Source organism: Pan paniscus, chromosome 10 (genome assembly GCF_029289425.2).
Source record: "Pan paniscus chromosome 10, NHGRI_mPanPan1-v2.0_pri, whole genome shotgun sequence".
In the NCBI taxonomy this organism is placed as follows: domain Eukaryota; kingdom Metazoa; phylum Chordata; class Mammalia; order Primates; family Hominidae; genus Pan; species Pan paniscus.
Genome location: NC_073259.2, coordinates 7,373,143 through 7,395,489, shown reverse-complemented (window position 1 = coordinate 7,395,489; position 22,347 = coordinate 7,373,143). Strand labels below are relative to the sequence as shown.

The 22,347-nt window shown below is 51.3% G+C and overlaps 2 protein-coding genes across 3 annotated transcripts in view; one reads left to right on the top strand and one right to left on the bottom strand.

Annotated features, from left to right (window-relative positions):
- Nucleotides 1-22,347, top strand: part of CACNA2D4 (calcium voltage-gated channel auxiliary subunit alpha2delta 4) — a 123,753-nt gene that overhangs the window by 63,195 nt on the left and 38,211 nt on the right. For both annotated transcript variants that reach the window (XM_055095248.1, XM_063593284.1), the window contains exons 23-26: nt 1,167-1,260; nt 8,508-8,603; nt 10,612-10,739; nt 14,324-14,404. In XM_055095248.1, the coding sequence (XP_054951223.1) occupies nt 1,167-1,260; nt 8,508-8,603; nt 10,612-10,739; nt 14,324-14,404 (399 nt within the window). The remainder of the gene's footprint in view (nt 1-1,166; nt 1,261-8,507; nt 8,604-10,611; nt 10,740-14,323; nt 14,405-22,347) is intronic.
- LRTM2 (leucine rich repeats and transmembrane domains 2) overlaps nt 18,342-22,347 on the bottom strand; it is a 34,885-nt gene continuing 30,879 nt past the window's right edge. Inside the window, exon 9 of the mRNA XM_057299353.2 lies at nt 18,342-20,827. Within this exon, the coding sequence (XP_057155336.1) occupies nt 20,373-20,827 (455 nt within the window). The 3' untranslated portion in view covers nt 18,342-20,372. The remainder of the gene's footprint in view (nt 20,828-22,347) is intronic.

The window sequence follows — 22,347 nt, the reverse complement described above, 5'->3', positions numbered from 1 at the left end:
ACCCAGACAAGGCCCTTGCTATCATGGAGCTTACATTCTAGTGGAGAAGCCAGGTGATACGCAAATAAGCCTACATATATAGATATAGGTTGTTATAAATTGTGATAAGCGCCATGAACAGGATGCTGTAGGGGAGAGAAATAGGCCTGCTTTAAAGGAGATCCTGTTAAGCCACTTGGGTGGCTCTATTGTGACACCTCCTCACCAAGGTGAGGAGGATCTCCTTTGGGGGGTGATAAAAATATTTTGGAACTAAATAGAGGTGGTGGTTGTACAACATTGTGAATGTACTAAATGCCGCTGACTGAATTGCATACTTTAAATTGGTCAGTTTCATTTTATGTGAATTTTACCTCAATAAAGATAAATAAATTTTTTAAATGAGAGAAGAAAAAGAAAGAGCCTCCATGCAAAGACTGGGAAAAAGAACATCCAGATCAAGGGAAACAGCATGTACAGGGCTCTGAGGTAAGGAGGAGCTTGGCAAGGTCAAATTCACAGAACTGGCCAGGGGCAGTGGCTCATGCCTATAATGCCAGCACTTAAGGAGGCCAAGGTGGGCAGATCACTTGAGGTCAGGAGTTCTAGATCAGCCTGGCCAACATAGTGAAACCTTGTCTCTACAAAAATTACAAAAATTAGCCAGGTGTGGTGGTGTGCACCTGTGGTCCCAGCTACTTGGGAGGCTGAGGCAGGAGAATTGCTTAAACCTGGGAGGCGGAGGTTGAAGTGAGCCAAGATCATGCCACTGTACTCCAGCCTGGGCAACAGAATGAGACTCCATCTCAACAACAACAACAACAAAAAATTCACAGAACTGACCAAAGGCCAAGGTGTCTGGATGGTTAAGAAGCAGATGAGGAAGAGTTGAGATGGGGGAGACTGGGAAGATCCAACCTGAGGTCACTGAGGGTCTCCTAAGTTCATCAGATGTTACAATTGGAAAGAGCCTCAGATATCAAGCTCTTGTACTGACATATTTTTTGGAGTTGAGAAAGTGAAGACAGACAGAGGTGAGGCGGCTCCCTCAAGCTCACAGAGATAGTTTTACATGTCCCATAGACACGTTCAGGAAGCACATCTTCTCCCTGAACTTAGGATGGGAGAGTTGTGTTCATGAGCATGGAGGAAGCATGTGGCCTGGTTCCCTGATGTTTTGCACCCAGGTGACGAGGAGCTGGTCCGGGAGGTGCTGTTTGACGCGGTGGTGACAGCCCCCATGGAAGCCTACTGGACAGCGCTGGCCCTCAACATGTCCGAGTAGGTCCAGGTTCCCAGGTTCCCAGGCCCCAACCAGCCCCCAGAATTCCTTTGGCTAAGTTGGGACCCCTCTTACCATCTGGCTGGTGGCTCAGGAGAGAACCCACGTCCTTTGGCCTAAGATCAAGTGGAGCTCCCCCTGGGCACTGGACTAAATCCCCACCCCAGGATAGTCCCATTCCGACAGCTCCTTTCTCTGGGTTGGACTCCAGCTGTGAGACTTCAATGGCCAAAATGCCCCTGGCCAAAGAGCAGTTCAAATAGGTTTCCAGCAGGTAAGGTCATGGCACCAATGAACTTGACCTCGGTTTTCCCAGCCCCTTAGAAATCCTCGCTCCCTTTGCTGGTCTTCTCCTGGTACTATTGTGTTTAGTGGCCTGGTAGAAAGAAGATGAGTGGCATGTGAGTGTGAGTGTAGGGCATGTGTGTGCCCATGAGTGTTGGGGGGCAGAGTAAGGTATTAATGAGGTTAAGGTTGCAGTGGGTCATACCTTGCTCCTGAATAGGAAGATTCAACATTGTGAAGATGTCAAACCTCCCCTACACAGTCAATAAATTTAAGCACATAATTAGATACTAGAAAATTAAAAATTAGTTTTTTAGTGCTGTCCTAATAAAAAACACCTACAGAATTTGATAGGGACAGTCTCCTATTGAAAAAAGCAAGATGTGGAATGCTACCATTCTACATAGTATAGTATGCTACCTTTTCTGTAAAAAGTGGGTGCCATAGTATTTGTGTGGATTATACAGATAACATCTATGATCTATATACTGTCTACGCAAGGCTACTCAGGAAACATTCCTCATTAGCTGTTTCTGGTTGGAAAATGGGTAACTGAAACAGGGATGGAAGGGACACTTTTCACCCTAACATGTTGGTGTAATTTTGAACCATATGAATATATGACCTATACAAAATTAGAATAAAGAAAGAAAAACAATCTAGTGGGCCAGGCACTGTTCTGAGTGCTTAGTGTATATAACCCATTTGATCCTCACCGCGGTCCTCACCCACACAGGAGCTCTCATTACTGCCATTTGACAGATGAGGAAAACAAAGCATAGTGAGATCAAGCAACTCGCCTGAGGTCATACGCCTTGAAAGTGGCAGAGCTGGAATCAACAGCAGGCAGCCTCACTCCTGCGCCCCGACTCTTAAACCCTGCACTGTTGTGCCTTCTACAGAGGGCTGAAGCAAATAGGTTTGGAGAGGGGCACCATCTTCATCTTTCCAACCTCAGAGATTAGTCAGAGATGATTTTTAATGTGGAGAAATATTGAGAAGGAAATATTCTTAACCAGAGCATGCTTCAGAAAAGACTTCCTAGGAAGTTAATATAAAATAGCATACAGTTAAGGAGAAAAAAATACATAACCATCTCCAAAGATATAGAAAAGGCATTAAATAAATATTAATATTCATTCATTTAAAAAAATTTTGTAGAGATGGGGTCTCTCTATGTTGCTCAGGCTGGTCTTGAACTCCTGGCCTCAAACAACCCTCCCACCTCAGCCTCCCAAAGTGATGGGATTACAGGCATGAGCTGCCATGCCCAGCCATACCATTCTTGTTCATTAAAGCCACTCAGTAGAATTAAAATTGACCTAAGCATGAAAGTAACATCTTAATGGGGCTAGAGGCTCTCTCACTAAAGACAGGAACAAGACAAGCATGCCTACTTCCCCATTGCTATTTAACAAGGCCAGAAGGAATTAGACAAGAGAAAGCAAGCAGAGGCAATTAGAATTGGAAAGAAAGAAGTAAAATTGTCGCTGTTTAAAGATGACATAATTATATATCTGGAAACCCCAGAAGAATTAATAAGAAAATTACTATACCCAATGAGAGAATTTAGTAAAATAGCAGGTTATAATATCAACATTCAAAAATTAATAGCCTTTATCTACACAAAAAAAGATAGAAGATATGAGAAGGCTTATTTTAAAAGGCAAGAAATAATACATGATAAAGTTATAAGACTACAAGAACATATGACATAAACTATAAGAACTGTTCAAAAACCTATATAAGGAAAATTATGAAACACTCCTGAAAACACAAAAGTAGAGGCTGGAACACATGGAAAGACAGTGTTTTTGGATACGAGACTTCAACATCATAAAGATATTAATCCTAAGTTAATGTTAACCCCAATGAAAACACCGTCAGTCTTTTTCTGCATCTAGATAAACTGATTATCAAGTTCATTTGGAAGAACAAGCAAGAATAACCAGGAAATCTCTGAAAAAAAAAAAAAAACGCACACACACACACACACAAACACACACCAAAAAAAGCAAAGAAGGGAGGTTGGGCCTACCAAGATATTAAAACACATGACAAAGCCTCTGAGGTTTATAAAGTATGGTATTGGCACAAGAAAAGGCAGGCAGACCACAGGAACCCAAAAGGAAATCCGGAAACTCATCTAAATGCATGTGAAAATTTAGTCTATGACAGAGGCATCCTGTCAAATCAATGAAGGAAAGATGGATTTTTAAATAACCAGTTTGAGAGCCATATGGAGAATGATAAAATTGTGTTCTTTTCTCACACCATACACCTGGACGAAGTCCAAATGACTCAGAGATTCAAATGTAAAAAATGAAGCCATATAAATACTAAAGGAAAACATGAGCCAATTGCTCTAAAATCTAGGAGTGGGGAAACCTTTCCCAACAATGACTCAAAATTCAGAAGCAATAAAGGAATGACGGATAAATTTAACAACATTAAAAATGTTTCTGTGGTCGGGTGTAGTGGCTCGTGCCTGTAGTCCCAGCCACTCAGGAGGCTCAGGTGGGAGGATCACTTTAGCCTGAAAGTTCAAGACCAGCCTGTGAAAAATGACAAGACCCCATCTCTAAAATAAAAATAATAGTAACTTAGCCAGGCGTGGTGGTGAACACCTGCAGTCCCAGCTACTCAGCTGCTCAGGGAGGATCACTTGAGCCCAGGAGGTGGAGGCTGCAGTGAGGCATGGTCATGTCACCACACTCCTGCCTGGGCAACAGAGCAACACCTCATCTATTTTTTTTTTTTTTTTTGAGACGGAGTCTCGCTCTGTCGCCCAGGCTGGAGTGCAGTGGCACAAGCTCGCCATTCTCCTGCCTCAGCCTCCCGAGTAGCTGGGACTACAGGCACCTGCCACCACGCCTGGTGAATTCTTTGTATTTTTTTGTATTTTTAGTAGAGACGGGGTTTCACCATGTTAGCCAGGATGGTCTCAATCTCCTGACCTCATGATCCCCCTGCCTCGGCCTCCCAAAGTGCTGGGATTACAGGCGTGAGCCACCGCGCCTGGCCAACCTCATCTTTTTTTAAAAAAAAGAAAAAAATATGTTTCTATGGCAGAAATAAAAACATGAGCAAGGTAAAAAGAGAAATTACAAACTGGAAAGGTGTTTGCAACTTATAAAACAGATAAAGGGTTACTCTATATATTATGTATTCACGATAAAGGACTTCGAAAATTGAGACTTAAGAGGCCAACTATCTTAGAGGGAAAGTAGTCAAGAAATACGAACAGTTCAGAGGAAAAATGCAAATAGTCCTTAGAAGAACAATTCAAATAGTCTTAAAATATAAAGAAAAACAATGCTCAACCTAACGTGTAATCTGAAATGCAAATGACAACTATGCCCAGATTGGACTTCTCGCCTCTCAGACTGAGAGCCACCTGAGCTTGTCAGCGTGCACTGTTGGCAGAACTGTGGGGAGTCAGGCACTCGTAGATCATGGGTGGGATACGAAATGTTTCAAACCCCGTCGAGGGGAATTTGATGACGTCTAGCACAATTTCATGTACATTTACACTTTGACCCAGCAACCTCACTTCTAGGAACCTTATCCCAAAGATACACTGGCAAAAATATGAAAAAAATGTACCTATGAGCTGCTCATTATAGCACCTTTAATAACAATAGAAGATTGGAAACAACCCAAACGTTCATCAGTGGGAGCCTAGTTACATAAATCATGGTGGATCCACATAATGGAATTCTATGCAGCTGTGAAAAATTAGAATATCTCTATATACTGCCACTATGAAATCATCTTCAGTAATGAAAAAAGTATGAATAATATCTCCACTGCTTATCTAGAAAGAGAAAATACAAATATATTTTCATAATTACTTTCACAAATGTACATATAAATGTACATGCATATATGTATGTACACATACACACACGTACTTTTTAGTGGAACAAGGAACCAAAAGTCAGGTTACCTACAGGAAGAGTGAAGGAACAAAGAGATGGATACAGAGACAGACTCCCCTGAATAGGCCTTATTCTCCATATTGACTTTGGAACCATATAAATGCTTTATCTAATCATAAAACAAAATTAAATTTTAAAAAGTAACCTGTAGTAATTGAAAGCAAATGAAACAGCTAAACCTAGCCATATATCAAGTTCATTAAATAATCGAACATACGGGAATTCTTTCAAGGGGCTTTAGAATTGTAAACACTAAATAAATAAAATGTTAAGCAGTCCTCAGTAATCACATTGCTAGAAATAGTATTGGCATTGTTATTCTGAATAGAGAGAGCAAATTGTATTATATTAATGTCATTAAGAACCAAGATCTTCAGCAAAAGAGAAAAGAGATATGCAAATTTCAAAAATCAAAGAAGTTAAGATTAGATGGAATGCTAAATTTGAATTAGAAATATCAATTTGAACTCATGATGTATTTCTCTTAAAGAAATTAAAAGGATATCCTAGCTCTCTCCCCTGAAAGGGCCCACCGCAGCGAGTGCCCCAGCCCCAGACCTCGGACTTTCAATGTTAGTCCTCTTTAAAATGAGCCCATGCTCCTAGAAGAAATGTCTGATTCCAGGACAGAGGCAGGAAATACGCCCAATGAACCTGGAACATCTTGTCATACGAAGTTACCAAAGACAAATGATATTGTGCCCAAGGGACCCCAGAGCCAGCTGGAGGAGGCCCTCACTGGCCAAAGGTGGATGATCAGAGCAGCAAAAGTAATTATAATTGCAGCAGGAGCTGGCTTTGGAGGCACGGCTGTTATCCCAGCCTCATGGGAGGCTCAGGCGAGAGGATCGTTTGAGCCCAGGAGTTCAAGGCCAGCCTGGGCAACGTAGTGAGAACCTGTCTTTAAATAATAATAATAATAATAATAATAATAATAATAATAATTGCAATGGGTTAAAACATATGAAATATGTTAAAATACTTGGGTTCATAATGATACTGGAAAAAACCTCATTGGCCATCTTTGGAAGGTTGTTAGGAAAACAACTCATTATTCTAAAACCTAACAAAGAAACAAAAAGAATAAATTATTTATCCTGCCTCTTCTATAAAAGTTGTACTTCAGGATAACTAAATATTGATGAGGAGAAGTTTTTCCTTATACAGATATTTCGGGTAAAAATAAAATAAGAAACAAAAGAATGCATGTATTTTTCATGCCCTAATCAGTCAGAGTGTGTGCCTCTTGTGAAGAACAGCCTTGTAAAAACACAAACCGGAACCTGGTCAGGCCCTGAGGTCTCACGGCCAGTTGACAGGCAATGCGGGGGACACAGAGCAGGCTGAAGAGCACCCCAGGGTGGCAATCCGCCAAGGCCAGAACCGGAGAATCCCCACAGGCAAGCGCCCTTTGTCGCTCTGTTTGTTCCACACATCAATTGCAAGGAAAAGAGAAGGGGAGAGGGAGAGTGGAGAGAGAAAGGGAATCAGGTTAAAGGAGGCCAAAGATGACTGCTAATGGTTATGGGGTTTCTTTCCGGGGTGATGAAAATGTTCTAAAATTCACAGTGCTGATGGTGGCACAACTCTGTGAACACATGAAAAACTATTGAATCACACGCTTTAGGTGGGTGAATTGGAGGGTATTTGAACGATATCTCAATAAAGACAGAGAGAGACAGACAGACAAATAAGAGATACCCGTTGCCATGCGTGAGCCTTGGGCAGATTCTGATTCAGCCAAACTTAAAAAAATTCGCGAGGCGACTGGATTATCTGATCATATTAATGAATGGTCAGGTTTTTTTAAGGTGTAATAATGGCATCGAAGTTTTTTTTAAATGTTATTTCTATTTTGATTGTATAAATTAAAATATTTACCCATGAAATATCTGGGATTTGCTTCAAAATAATCTAGTTGAGGGGCTGGAGGAGGCAGTGGCTGAATTGAGACCAGCCCCGGGTTGGTGATTGTTGAAGCCAAATTATGGGTAGTGAGACCCATTAGCCCATTCTCTCTGCTTTTACACAGAGAATTGAATCAGGAAGCTTTAGGGGAGCTTAGGTCCTGTCCCCAGAGAGTCTGACTCAGAGGTCTGAGGCAGGGCTCTGTGCGGCTCGAGTCCTATGACCCCCGTGCCCGCCCTGTACAAGCCCCCTGGCTACAGGACTGGAGTAGGTGGGGGAGACCCTTTCCCTCAGTGATTTTCCAGACCTTACTACAGTCCCGGGTACCACCCACAGACACAGGTCTATCCATGAGGAAGACCCCCGCAGTCCAGCCTCTGAGCCTGGCAGTGCTTTGGAATTGCCTACTTTGTATGCTCACTATAGCACACACCCTTGGGCATGGAGAGGAACTAGGTAACAGCCTCCTATCCACTGTGCCAAAGACAAGAATATCATCTGGGTTAAAAGAGATGACTTCCCACCCTGGTCAAAGTATTGTGGCTTTGAGACTGGGAGGGAGATATGTGACGCCAACTAGCTCATGGATCTGTCTTCTTTCAAGTCTCAACGGCAAGGTTATGAGGTCCGTTGGGACTTCTCCTGGGTGGGTGTAGGCGGTGCCTGCTCCCCCTCCCTTCACATTTCGGTAATAAGGGAAGTATGAGGAGGGCTGTAAGACCAGGAGGTGACTGGTACATGCTGGGCATGAGAAGTTCCTGTTCCTTAGGTCCTAGGACAGAATCTCCCTTCCAAGTTCCATCTTCTAGATCGAACTCCCCAAAAGCCAGGAGAACAAATTAAGAGCTAGATCTGCCGAGACAAGAGAGGCAGAGGCCCAGGGCTCCACTTCACAGGGGTGCTGCCCAGAAGCCGGGCCTGAAACCTGATGGGCACCGTGGATGCCAGCAGGGTGCGTGTGCCGGCCCCTTCCCAGGAACCCAGCCTTCCTGGAAAATCTCCCCTGAGCCAGGCCAGGCAGGAGCAAGGAGAGGCCCCCAAACCCCTGCAGGTCTCCCCCAAGCTCTTGCCACAGCCACGTGGTGACCATTCCCGCTCTGTCTGCCACACAGGGAGTCTGAACACGTGGTGGACATGGCCTTCCTGGGCACCCGGGCTGGCCTTCTGAGAAGCAGCTTGTTCGTGGGCTCCGAGAAGGTCTCCGACAGGTGGGTTGGGCCGGCCACCTCGGGATGGCAATCCCTGCAGGGCGGAGAGGGCCAGAGTCCCACGGTGTGTTCCTGGGCCGTGGGTGGACTGGCACGGGGTCTCCAGCATGCTGGACCCCTGGGAGCCCAGCAGGGCAGAAGGATCGGGATTGACAGATTGGGACAGTGGGAAAGGCAGCCCTTCCCCGAAGGCTTACACATCCTGGTGGTGGGTCCCTAGGACAGGATGGAGGCCGGACCAGTCAGGGAGAGACTTTGAAGTTGAGGGTTGGTCGGAGAATCCACCTAGAGGAATCTCTAAGGGACAAAGCCGAAATTGCTTTCCTCTCTGGGCTGGGCTCTGTGTGACAGGCTGAATCTTCTGGCTGTGTCTCTTTTCCCCACTCCTAAGGGGAGAGGAGGTGCTGCTGGGGCCCTGTGGTAGGTGGAGCGCTCACCCCGCAGTGCCTTCTTGAGCCACCCACTCCCACCTTGGTGTGGGAGATTTGCAGTCTCTTACTCTACCTGGTAGGAGTCCAGGCCCAGCTCCCTGTAGGCCATGGAAGACTTAGGCCTCCACACCGGGAATGTTCAACTGGGGGTGATTTTGTGACATTCAGCGATGTCTGGAGATCCTTTTGGTTGTCACACTGTGGGAGGCAGAGAACTTCCTACTGGCACCTAGTGGGCGGAGGCCAGGGATGCTGCTAGACATCCCACGATGCCCAGGGCAGCCCTCACGGCAATCGCCTGGCACGAAATGTCACCGGTGCCAAGGCTGAGAAACCCTGCTGTAAGCCAAGGCCGGGTTCTGGGGTAATCAGGGGTGGCCCACCCGGGTGCTCAAGGGAGGATGGGAGCCCAGAGGAGGCGTTGGGGGCCGAGCGGTGCCACCTGCCACTTCGCAACCCAGGAGACTCCAACAGGTGAGGACCTTCGGGCACCTGGAGAGCAGCCCAGGGCCCCTGAGCCGACCTGACCCTACTCTCCTCACCTCCCACCCACCAGCTGCTCCTCTCGCTAAGCACGCCCAGCCACGGAGCGCCATCTTTGAGCTTCTTCCAGGACTCTGTGACAAATCCACACTTGCTAAGCAAAGCTGAGGCTTTCTAGGAAAACAAATTAAGTTGCTCTTCCCTTTCCCTCCCTCCTCACTCCCCTCCTCCCCCTCCACCCATCCCTGCGGAGGTGGAGAAGGAAGAGCACCACTGCCTCCCTGACCCTTCCCTCGCCCCCTCTCAGAGGCTTCTAAGACTGGAAGCAGGAGATTCAAGGCAGACAGACCTTCCCAGTGCCTCTGCCTCCTGCGAGCACTCCCAGGGGCTCCCTTCACCCAGACTTGAGGTGAATGGCAGCCCAGGAACTGTGTCACAAGGCAGATTGCTTCTGGTACATGTGAGCCCGTCACTCTCAAAACCAAATCTCAGTTATCCACCTTGTGGATTATCCACAGCAATGTCTGCTCCCCACCCCCACCCTGCTTCTCCCTGCCTCCCACTCTGCTTCTGGCCGAACACTCCCTTCTGTGGGCTGCTGTGTGTTCAGGGAATGCAAAACCATAATTAGCAAGGTAAAGCTGCTCAAAAAAAGGAAACTCATAATGTATGCAAAAACCTAGAGGCAATCCTCTTGAGGGAACCATTTGGGGGGATTGATGCCCTCCTATTAGTGCAGTGATAGAGCTGACTACAGCTTCCTCCCTCAGACGTGCCAACGAGCCAGACAAGAAGAAATTAGGCTCCATCCAAAAGAAAGAAACCCTGCAGGCAAAAGAGTTTACATAAAAATGGAAAGTATCCCCTCACTCTACAGACCCTATGCCTCTTCCAGCTGCTAGCTAGATGCAACATGACATCGTTTTGTTTCTGGAAAAGGCGAGAATTGCTGGGAAACATTGTCTGGGGCCGTACTAATTTAGGGGCTAAAATCACTCTCTTAGCCCAGCCAAGTTGACCTTGTGTGAGAAAAGGAAAGAGGGATGACTGAGTTCACAGATCTGGGGAGAGGTACCACATCTTCCTCCTTGCAGGAAGTTCCTGACACCTGAGGACGAGGCCAGCCTGTTCACCCTGGACCGCTTCCCGCTGTGGTACCGCCAGGCCTCAGAGCATCCTGCTGGCAGCTTCGTCTTCAACCTCCGCTGGGCAGAAGGACCAGGTAACACACAGCCCTGTGCTCCCGGGGCTGGGCCAGTCTCAGGCCAGTCTCATCTCTCCTCCTGCTGTGCTCTTAGTGGGAAATGGGAACGAGATATGGAATAGAATGTCCAGACCACCAGGGTTCCCCTCCTGCCTTCCCTCCTGCATGCATTAGTGACTTAAAAAAGCTCACTGGCACCTTCCCACACCACAGGTCCCACGCTGAAGGTGGGCCTGATCATTTGATTCCCTAGCCAGCCATCAAAGTTGGAGTTTAAAAACCCAGCATGGGATTCTAGCCCCGATTCCAAATATGAGATCAGAAGAGTCCATCTCTAAATTCTTCTATTTATCCTGCATGTCTGTGAAAGCTTCATAAACCACCCAGACAGGTGGTTTCATTAGGGGCTGCAGTACTCACTAAGTCAGTGGGGCTGCCCTGCTCTTCCCAAACAGAAAGAAAGCAACCCGTCCCCAGTTACTCAGGACCACCCAGGACCAGCCTCAGGGAGCTCCCAGCCTTCTCCACAAGCCCCTCTCAGCTCAAGAGAGAGGCTGTGCCAGGCAGGTGGTGGGGAGGGTGGGGTATGAGGCAGCCACAAAATCCCTGCACGGCCAGGGACCAGGAAGACTCTCAGAGTTGATGGGCACCCAACTGCCAGCCAGCCCCAGCCCCCATTCTGGAAAATAACCAAAATAAGAAAAATTAAGTGACTCTAACAGAGCACCAGAAAAATCCTGCAGAGGCTTCAGTGTCTGCATAGCCTGGTGCTCTTGATTTACACTCGAAGTGACTGTGGCCCAGGGAGCTTCCGGGGCTCGTCCAGGGATCCCAGAGTGCATGGCACAGCCACCCTTCCACCACCCCTCCACCAGGTGAGTGCTGGGGCGGCTGATCCCATTCCAGCACATGGATCCAGGGGCCTGGAGAGTGTGCACAGGCAGGTGGGGTGAGCCCCAGGAGGGGATGCAGGAGTGTGGAGACTTCTGAAAGGAAAGCCAGGGCTGGGGTCACTCAGAACTTCCCCTTTAGGATGCCCTTCTGCCAAAGGCCTTCCACCACCACTTTGCCAAAACCATCCTCAAGCGTCGTGATGGAAAAATGTCCTGGAGCTGATGGCTGGGGAGGCCCAGGATCCCGGGGATCCTCCTGGGACCAGGACAGGGAAGGCAAACAGCAGGGAGGAGCTCCACCCCACCCCCTCCGGAATCCCGCCTTCCTCACCTGGTGCTATGCCCCTACTCCCACCTGTGCTGTTCCCTCCACACACGTGCAAATAACTACTATGCTTCACAAAACGATTTTCCACGTGTTTTTCATTTAATCTAGACCACCCCATGAGATAAGTACCGTCATTATCCCTCAACTTACACAAGGAGAACGTGAGGCTCAGAGAGGTTCTGTGACTTGCCCGGGGTCACACAGCAAGGGAGCTACAGAGCCAAGCTCTGCCCTAATCCAAGCCCAGGCCCCGTTACCACACTGAATGTAAGGAAAGAGGGAGGGGGAGTTTTTATTACCAGTGCAAGCCCAGCAGGAAGGCTCTGGAAGCAAAGGGGAGACCCCTTCCCACACCATCCACCCCAAGGCTGAAAGAGGCAGCTCCTCCTCTGTGGCCACACCCTCGATAGCAGCACATTGGGCTCCCCAGGGAGGGCACCCACAGGCCCCTGGAGAGGTTCTATAGTGAGGCCCGAGCCCCTGCCCCAGGCCCTGATGACAGGTCCCCTCCTGCCCGCATTCACCAGGACTGAGCCTGCTGGCTGCTGGGGGAGCTTTATGTGGCGATGAGGTGGGAGGGTGGGTGGGTGAGAAGCTGAGCCACAAGGAGAAAAGAGGGAAGCTGGAGCCCAAAAAGGGGGCCTGGTGAGGAGGGAGGCGGGGCCCACTTCCTCTCCACAGCCCGCTCACTCGCTCAGCGCACACACACGCTTCGACACATGGCCACCTCTGCACACTCCCTTCCACCCCAAAAGAAGGAAAACAACCGCGTTTCAAGGGGGAAAAGAGGACGAGCTGCCTCCAGCGTGAGGGGAAGCTCCCCTGTCTCTCTAGGCTGTCATGGTTGCCCTTTGCCGGGGCCTGGTGGGCTAAGTCCCGACCACGTGGAGCTGCATTGTGCAGTCAGTGCCTAGAAACCTGTCCGCACACAGCAGAGCCTCAGCAATATGCCCACAGCCCACCTCTCCCTGGGCCCCGCCCTCTCCTGCACTCCGTGCCCTGAACACTCCCACCAGGTGCTGGGCCAGGTAGCCACGGTGAGCCAGGCACTGAAATCCCTGATGTCCCCAGAGACTGCCTCATTAGGGTCTCCACATGTTCACATCTGCGTTTCCTACAAGCCTCTGCTGGCTGGGGTACAAATGCGACGGAAGGTCTGTCCCAGAAAATGGGCTGTGGGACCCAAGGAATATTGTCGGGGCTGCCACATCACCACCTTCGAGATGTCTGTAGACACAAGGTGGGGAATTGTCCCTTCGTCATCATGGGGCAAATTTCTAGAATCAAGGACAACCTTACATATTGGAAGTTCCTGGAATCAGACTGCAGTTTTAGGTTTCTTGAGATATTTGACGACAGCGGGTGTGATGGGTAATCTTGGTGACGTGGCAGATGTGAGAAGCTGGTGGTTAAGTCCCGGGACAATTGACACTGTTGTCATAATCACCACACAAGAGTCCCGTGACCTGTTTGCTTCAGGCAACATTTGACATCAAGACATTCTAACAAAATGTGATAGCACATCAGAAACTGCCCCTTTCTCAGAAGTTGAGTCTGCATTTGACCTGCAGACAAGAGTGCTTTGAAATTCAAGTCCGGGGCCAAGGACTGATGAGAATTAAGAAGCCTGAGGCCCTGAAGTAGCCAGCCCCAGTCAGAACCAGAAAGCTCTGTTTCAATGTGGAGCTGAAACTGCCCTCTAAACTGTGCACCTATGGTGGCCTGATTGTTCCAGAAGAAGTGGAGAGAGCAATGCAAGGCAAGGCAATCCCTGTGGCCTTCAGGAGCCTCAGGACTTGCCCTGAGTTGCTGCAGAGTCCCAGAAGTGGAGCAACAGCTGAGAAGCAAGTGAAAGGCCCGGAGAGCGGTTGTGCAGTGGAGGGTCCGTCACCTCGCTGCCCAGGGCCACACGGTGGCTCGGCTGTGGCATCTGGCTTCCTGACTGGGACTGACTGTCAGGGTCCTCCCTGACTCACGCAGACTCACAGAGAGCAATCCAGGATCACCCACCACTCAGTGCTGAAATGCGGCCTGTCCTTCCTGCCGTTGGAGGGGATCACTGGATACAACACAGGTGTCGTGGGCACGATGCATGCCGCAGCCGACAAACACACAGAAACCCGAGTGTCGTGGGGACACTGCAGCCCTGCACTGTGCTGGCGGCCAGAGGCCATGTGTGTGTCTGTCCAAGACCCGTGTTGGGGTCACCATCACAGCAGCAACTTCTCCAAACACAACCCCTGTCCCCACCCTCGCCTCAATTCTTCCAAGGATGCCTTCGCCTGCTTTTATTCCCATCTCCCATTCCAAGAAAGTGGTAGCGCTCCACCCGCCCCAACCACAGCTCTTCCCCAGTGACTGGGTTGTCTTTGTTTCCCCAGAAAGTGCGGGTGAACCCATGGTGGTGACGGCAAGCACAGCTGTGGCGGTGACCGTGGACAAGAGGACAGCCATTGCTGCAGGTAGGAACCGCCCTTGTGGTGTTGAGGCCAGGAAGCTGGGACAGTGTAAAGAGCAAGGCATAGATCACAGCAGAAGGCCCTGCACATGTGGCCAGGGCCACAGTCCTGCTGGTGGAATGTGGGATGGGTGGAAGTGCACTCTTCCTAAGCCATTTCATTTGTAAAACCATAAAACTTTGGATGTGAAAGTATTCATGAAGTGAGCAAAATGAAGCCCAGAGAGGCTAGGAGATCTGCACGGCCACACGGAACAGAGACTGCAGCCCAGCCCCCTGCCGCCCCCCACCCACCCCCCTCTTCCACATAATATATTTACCGTATGCAAGCTTCTCTTGAGAAACACTTCCTGCAGGTTAATAGAGCATTACTGAGGCATTCTGTAGCTGAAAGGAAGGCTGGCGGGCAGAGCTCTTTTATTCTAGGCCTTTTATCAATCATCGTCATCATCATAAAGCTAATATTTACTGAGTATTTACAGTGTGGTAACTTCTTGAAAACTTCGCTGTTGAAAAGATGACCTGAAGACCAGCAGCGCTGAAATTGCCTGGGCCTCTGTTAGAAACACATAGTCTCAGGTTCCAGCCCATACCTGTACAACCAGAGTGCGCTTTACTGAGATTCCTACTGATTTGCCTAAACATTAAAGCTTGCGAAAGCTCTTTTGCAGTATTAACTGATTTAACCTTTACAAATATTTTAGAGTGTAGGTATTACTGTCAGTGCCTATTTTATAAATGAGGACCATAGGCTCAGAACGTTTGGCTCAAAGCAACCCAACTAGCGGGGATCGGATGCCATAATTCAGTCCAGACCTGTCTTTTCCCCCAAAGGTGTTACTAACCACCAAGATGCCCTGCCTCTTTATAGAGCAAACAATGGATGCTGATTCCTGTGCCATTCCCTTACCTGCTCCGTCTCCTATTGCCTTGGGGTCTCGTATAAGAGGGAAGTGGGACTGTGACTCGAACCCCTGAGGCATGAGCTCAGTGTGTATGTTCAGCGTGTGCCAGGCACTGGGGACTGCCTCCCATGCGGTCCTTGGGGTGACCCAGTGAAGGCGATGGTTCTGGCTCTACTTTACAGCTGAGGGGACTGAGACACAGAAAACTTACTTGCCCAAAGCCCCACAGCTAATAATGAATGAGGCTGGGATTTGAATGCAGACCGCCTCTCGTTGGAACCCAGGTTCACTGCCCCGTGCTGCGGTTTGCCATGGCTTACGTGATGAGAGCAACTGTGACCCTCACAAGCTTCTCCTGACTTTCAGTTTCTTCGTGCCTGCAGAGTCCTTGGTGTCTCTGCCTAGCTGTCTGAGAACAATCAGGTCCCTGCGATGAAACCCTCCTTACCCTTGTTTTAGCTTCAGTACCTGGGACCCAGCTGTGTTCTGAAAAGTTGCGCGATCCAACAGGCATTCGAGCTCAGCCATCCTGGCTCCGTGAACGCAGCTGGCAGGCACCTGCCTTGTAACCGAGGCCCTGGCCAGGTGAGGACTCTCGCAGCAGGATGGGGACGGAGCAGACGGGGTCAGGGCAAAGGGAATGCAAAGGAGCCGGCTGGGCTCTGTCTTCCTGCCTCAGAGAGGGCACCAGGGCCGTCCTGAGTTGGGGTCCTGGGCTGTGTGCCACTCTGGGATAAGCGACGGGGGGAGAACGGCTCCGTCTGACATTGCCAAATCGCCCGGGTAGAAGCCCCGTGTCACTGGTCGTGTGCGATGCAGCCACCTGCAGCACTTGGAAGGGATTTGTGCCTGCCCGGCTGCCATGCTTCCCTGGGCCCAGGGCACACTAAACCCAGACCCAATTTCCAGGCCAAACTTTGACTCCGAAATCGTCTCCCTACAGACTGTTCTGTGCTCCCAGCCAAGCCCGCGCCTGTGCTGCTCCCACGTGATGGGGGCCTTCTCAGCTCCTGTACACCTGGAGGTCTAGGAAAGATGGGACAGGGGGTCAGGCTGCTGGCTGTGCTTTCCTGCACTCTCCAATTATTTGATAGCATTTTTAACTCAGAGCTGAATTAGAGCCGAGAGGGGTTGCCATAGAAACAGTGTCCCAGTGCCTCCAGTTTAACTCACTGCAGACAATCGCTCTTACACTCTGGGGTGCATGAATGCCAGAGGAAAAGAATGGGGTGCTGGAGACCTGATACTTCAATTATGATTTTTCTTTTGGTCTCCTTCTGCCACTTCCTCTCCCTGGCCTGTGGCTCAGCCTCCCTGATCCTGGGGCCAGCTGGAGCCTGTAGCTGAAGGAGGGGTAGGTGGTTCATTTGCTGTCCCTGGAAACGGCTGGCACTGTAAGCGTGTGAGCGCCAGGCCTGCTGAGTGTGGTGTCTGTGGTGGGGGCTGTATGGTGACGATTGTGCACCGAGCTCGAGGGGAAGGTAGGAGACGGGCACTCAGCCCAGCCACGGGGGCAGCGGCGGGCTGCACGTCACTGCCGTGTATAATGCCACCGGCTCACACAGAGGGCAGCGGACCAGTAGAGATCGCGTTCATCCCTAAGCAGGTGGTTTATAGACAGCTACTGCAAAATTTCCAGAGGTCTAACTTTTGGATCAGGATCTGTTTTCAATTCTCCATGTCCTCCAGGCCCTAGGCGAGGAATGAGGTCAAGCTCCAGGATGGGGCTGTAACGGGCAAGTGATTGTCCAGCAGACGGGCATTCTTCCAGCATGACTTGCAATGTACACAAGCCCCTGCACAAAGGCCCTTCCTGCCGGCCAGGGCTGCAAGAGTTCTCCCCTCCTGAGAGGTCAGCCTCAGTACAGGCCCAGCCTTCAGACCTTTGAGGGCTTCTATCTGGGAACCATGACATTTGAATTACACACATAAGCATGACAGAGACCTGTGCCAGGCCTGAGAGGGGCCCCGTTCTTGCTTCTGCAGTGGGGCTCGGGAAGACTTGTCTTGGGCCCTGCTATAATTATTAGGGCTATAGGAGAGCAACATCCCTACACTTATCACCACCTGGGGAAGGCGGACACCCCAGCTCTGCCGTGGAATGGAGCTGAACTCCCGGGGGACCCTGATGGTTCACTTCCCTCTAGGGTTTGCTCCTGGCTCGCTGGGTTGTTATCCAAAGGAAGATCCTAGGAAGGAGAAAATTCTGCCTTGGCCTCTGAAGACTAATGAACCATATAGCTGAGGAGGGGGTTCTCGGGCCAAGCGTTGAGCTCGCTCTTCAATGGGGCTTGCAGCATGCTTATAACCCCAGAGTCTCATGCTCTTCCTCATCCCCTCTACTCAGTGCCTCACTCCCCAGCCCTCCAGTCCGTAATTCCGGGGCCTACCTGCTGAGCCCCGTGGAGGCTTCACCCTGCAGGCCCAGAGCGTGGTTTGCCGGCGCCTGAGTAAGCCCTGAACAGGCTCCTTCTCCTGGCCAGCAGCCCCGCCAGCATCCAGTGAGGCTGAAAGAACCCAGTCAGCTGAGGCCCCTCCAACTGCCCTCCCCTCCCACCGTGCGGCAGCATCCTCTGGGCAAACAGTGCCTTCTCGCCACACGAGCCCATCTGTCCTGGCTGCCAGGGCCGATTCATGTCAAGCTTGGGTGGATGAGCAGCACCCACAGGGCACAGGCCATGGCGGGCTCCCCAGCTCACCTTCGCACCACAACCTCGGTGTCGCCCAGAGAAGCTGCCCTGAGGCTCAGGAACCTGCCTGTCAGGCCAGGGTGGATGTACCATCCTGGCTCTGCCAGGCCATGAGCTCACTGCCCCCAGCCACAGGGCCTGGCTCTGATCCAGGACTCGGCCTCCGCCCTCTCCCAGCGGTGCCCCAGCCCTGGCCCTGGGTGGGAGGCACCGTCTGTCATCAGAGCTCTACGCATCAGGATCATGGCCACCGGTGCTTTGTCCAGCCTCCTGGGGAGGTGGGGGGCAGGAAGCAACTCTCCTGGCACCCAGGTCCCCTTCCCACCCAATGAAACCAGGAAGTACGTAGGAAAATACAGTCTTTATTGGTCTTCTGAAACAACAAACCAGAAATATAATTTTGCCTTTAAAAATCTTCTGTCTCAGGCTAAAGATACCACCATTGACAATGCCCTCCCCTCCCCCCAGTCCCTTTAGAAAATCCCCAGATCTGGTACCAGCCCGCACGCCAAAAGAAGGAAGACTGTGGCCACGGCCGGGGCCGCCTGGGGTCCCAGTAAGCAGCCCATGCCAGGCGTCCTCTGTCCACCTGCCAGGACTGACCTCCTCAAAGGCACTCCTCCAGGCCCCCAGCCCACCTCACCCACCCACTGCCGCATGAGCAGGGAGGGTCGGAGTGGGGCACAGGAGCTAGGCCTGCCAACTCCCTCTGCTCAGACCCTTGGCTTCAGGGTTCTTGCTGGCCTCTTCCTGAGTCCCCATCGAGATTCCATCCCAGAGCCAGGGACGAGCCTGATGCCTCCTGAGCCTGTGAGCATGACACCTAGGTACCCACCATCTTCACACTCTGAGGAGGGGCAGAGCTAGGGAGGGGGACAGGTAACCTGGAAAACTTGCACTGCCTTGGCAGCAGGTGGCTCTGTCCCAGACAGGCTCCCCACCCACTCTCTGGTTTGGCCCCCGCCTGGGTGCTCTAGGGAGCCACACTGAGCAGACAAAGCCCGGGAACAGAGGCCCCATCCTGGGAGCCTCTGGGCAGCATGTGGCCACCTGCTCCTGCTCCTGGGCTCTGTCTGCGATAAGCTGGCAGGCAATGAGCCTCAGGGGAGCCACCGTGTTCTCTGCCTGCCACCTGCTTTCCCCAGAGGGTGCCACCAATGGCAAAGCACCACCAAGTCCCAGCCCTGAAGTCACAGGCCAGGAGTACTGAAGATGGAGGGTGAGAGGCACAGAGTCACGGTGCCAGGCTGCAGGCTGTGGAGGAATCAGTGGGGGCCCCACAGGGCCTGGTGCTGTGAGGTGCGTGGGCAGGACCGAGGCAACACCAGTGGTGTGTGGCTGGGTCCTCAGGAGGCCGCCATGCACACATGCAGCCGCTCCAGGCCCCTGGGTGGTGTCCCGGGAAAGCCCAGCAGGAGAGGTGTGAGAGGGTTACCATGGTGACAGGAGGGCTCCTCCAGTGGCACCACTTTGGCCCACTTTAGAGGATCTCAAAGGATCCTGGTGTTACTGGTTGAGTTCCTTCCTGCTGTTGACTTGAGAAGATTGCAGTGAGCACGCGAGAGGCTCTGTGGTCTCAGGGAGACCCCTGGGGAAGAGCATGTCTCTGCTGTTCGAGTGCTCATAGCCTCGGTCTCCGTGTGACCGTGTGAGTGTGTGTGCGTGTGTGTGTGTGTGTATTAATTCTTTCAATCCATGTGACCGCACTGGTGATGCAATGGGTGTGTGAGTGAATTAGCGAATCCAGGAGCATGTGGTCAGCGTGGCCTATAGCAGATCCAGGGGCATGATGGCGTCGGCCAGGGGTGTATGGTGTTTCTGAGTGCTGGGTCCAGATGGCAGGGCTGGTGTGTTTGCACATTGGTACCAACAGTTGTAGAGCTGGACCAGCTTTCACACTGCAGGGGTGTTAAGAACGTCTTTCTGGCTTAGGAGAGAGTCTCAGAAATCTACCTTCAACCTCAGATCCCTCCCTCCCCGTCCCCTCAATGCAGGTGAGGTGGGACCAGCAAGGTAGGAAGAGTCACCAGCTATGGCCACCCCAGGGCAGGAAGGGCGACAGGGGAATGCCCAGTCCGGAAGCCTCCTCTTGCACACACCTCCTTGCTTTGCTGTGGCCAGAGCTTAGGGAGATCCCCCACATGTTCCAAAGATTTACTGGCCCAGACAGGAGCATCAGCAGGAGCCCCCAGCACGGTGGCTTTCAGGGAGCCTCAAAAGTGCAGGGAGAGAACCCGGTGTGGCTTGTCTGCTGGAGGGCGGGGAGGAGGGTGGACTCGGGGGGCAGTGGCCAGCGCCGGGTCAAGGTGGGGGCTGTGGCTGAGCAATGCCGTGTGCTCTCCCCGCCCTTCCTACCTGGCCGGGTGGGGGTGGGCGCTCAGGCCACAGAAGAGATCTGCTTCTGGTCCTCGTGCTCGCCCTCGGGGTCCCCCATCAGGGGCTGGCGCTTTTTGAGCTCCCGGTGGTACTTGGCCATGAGGGAGGCGTAGATGCAGCCATAGGCAGCGGCCACCACCATCATGATGCAGACGACGCCGCACACGACCCCTGCGATGATCACCGTGCCCATGGCTCGCCTCACGCTGGCCGGCCGGTGCCTCTGCTTCTGTGGGCAGGCTGTGCTGGGCTCCGGCTCCGGCTCAGCCCCGGGCTTGGGCTTAGCAGGCTCTGGACTGGCCTTGGTGCAGGGTGGCCCAGGAATATCCAGCCCAGCTGAGCTATTCTCGTCCTCCAGCTGGGAGCAGTAGTTGAACATCTCCATGGGGACCATCCGCATGTCCTTCCCCCTCAGCTCCTTGGGCAGGGTGCAGGCAAGCTGGTCCAAGCGTCCCCCTACATGCAGAAGAGAAAAAGAGGGGCTGACCAGGCATCTAGAACTTGCACTCCCTCTCCCCATCCCCAGCTCCCCAAAACGGAAGCCCCAGAAGGTAGTTTTTATCAGCAATGTAGTCAATCCTGGAATCACCATCTATAGAAGAGGAAGCGGAGGAGGGAAAACAGCATTGATTGAGCCAAGTCCACAGTGAGTTACGTATATCGTGCCATTTCATCCTCGCAGAAGCCATGTGAAATGGATATTGTCTTCATTCCCATTTTGTAGAGAAGCACGCAGCCACTTCCATCCGGCCTGTCCTCTCCCGGGCCAAACGGACCCACAGAGTAAGGCAGTGCTAACATGGGGAGGTTCCCAGGAAAGGGCTGTCATTAGAGAGCTGAGCGTCCCTGCCACACTCTCTGCCCCCGAATCTGCCTGCTCATCACCTGTCTGTGAGCCCAGGATACCGTTCTCAACACAGCATCTTATCCTTCTAGGGTTCTTACCTCTCACTCAAAGGACAGCAGTCAAAACCCACTGCCCCTGCCGCTGCCCCTCCACGCAAGACCTTTTGGTTGCCTAAGAATGGGCAGCTCCCTTCCTGGCGTAGAGAGGAAAAGAGTTGGGCAGGAATGTTCTCCTTCTCCTCCTTAGGAGCAATCCAATGGCCCCATCGGTGCCCCAACCACAGCCCTGTGAGTACAAAGGCATCTGGAGGGGGAATCCTGGAGGCACACGAGGCCAAGGAGAGGAGGCTGGTGATGAGGAGGTGTGGGTACCTGGGCGCACGGGCTCGCCAGGATGTCTTCATGATGATGGTGGAGGCTGGCTCGGACAGAGGGAGACACAGATGCAGGACAGGGCTGGGGTGAGAGAGAGGGTGGTTGAGGACAATAATCTGTCTAGACCTCCCCTAGGAACTGAAAGTTGGATTCTGGCCCTCTTTCAGCTCCCAGTGAAATCTGGATGCAGGCACTAGACCCCCTGCTGAAAAGATGCAGGCTGCAGCCACTCTGTCACTGGCAGCTCCCTCTGCAGCCCATCTGCCGCAAGTCTCCTCATACAATAGGCATCAATCTTTCCCTGGGATGCCGATGGAAATATTCCAGGATTTTGTTTTTAAGAAATGCAATGTTGAAAGCAACTCTGCTATTGAAAAAGTCTGAAAAATGCACATTCTCATGGCATGCATTTTTGTGCTGGGAATTCAGTTCCCGGTGACCACAGGAGAGGAGGGTCTGAAGACACCTGGCCTAGTTCCCCTGTGCGGCTGACACCTCGGTGGCCTGCAGCAAACCTCACATCCCAGGAACATGTATCAGTGCTGCCTGGGGACGCAAAGCTGGGTGCTGACAGGGTTGCAGCCTCATTTCCCTGCTGGGAAGACCCAAGGTTGAATCCTGGCTGTGTCATCTTGTGAAAATTATTTAATTTATTTAATTACTTATGAGTTTTAGTTTTCTTAGCTGTAAAATAAGAAGGTCTATCTCAATTAGCTGCTGTAAGGTTTAAAACCATGTACATGAAAAGACATTGG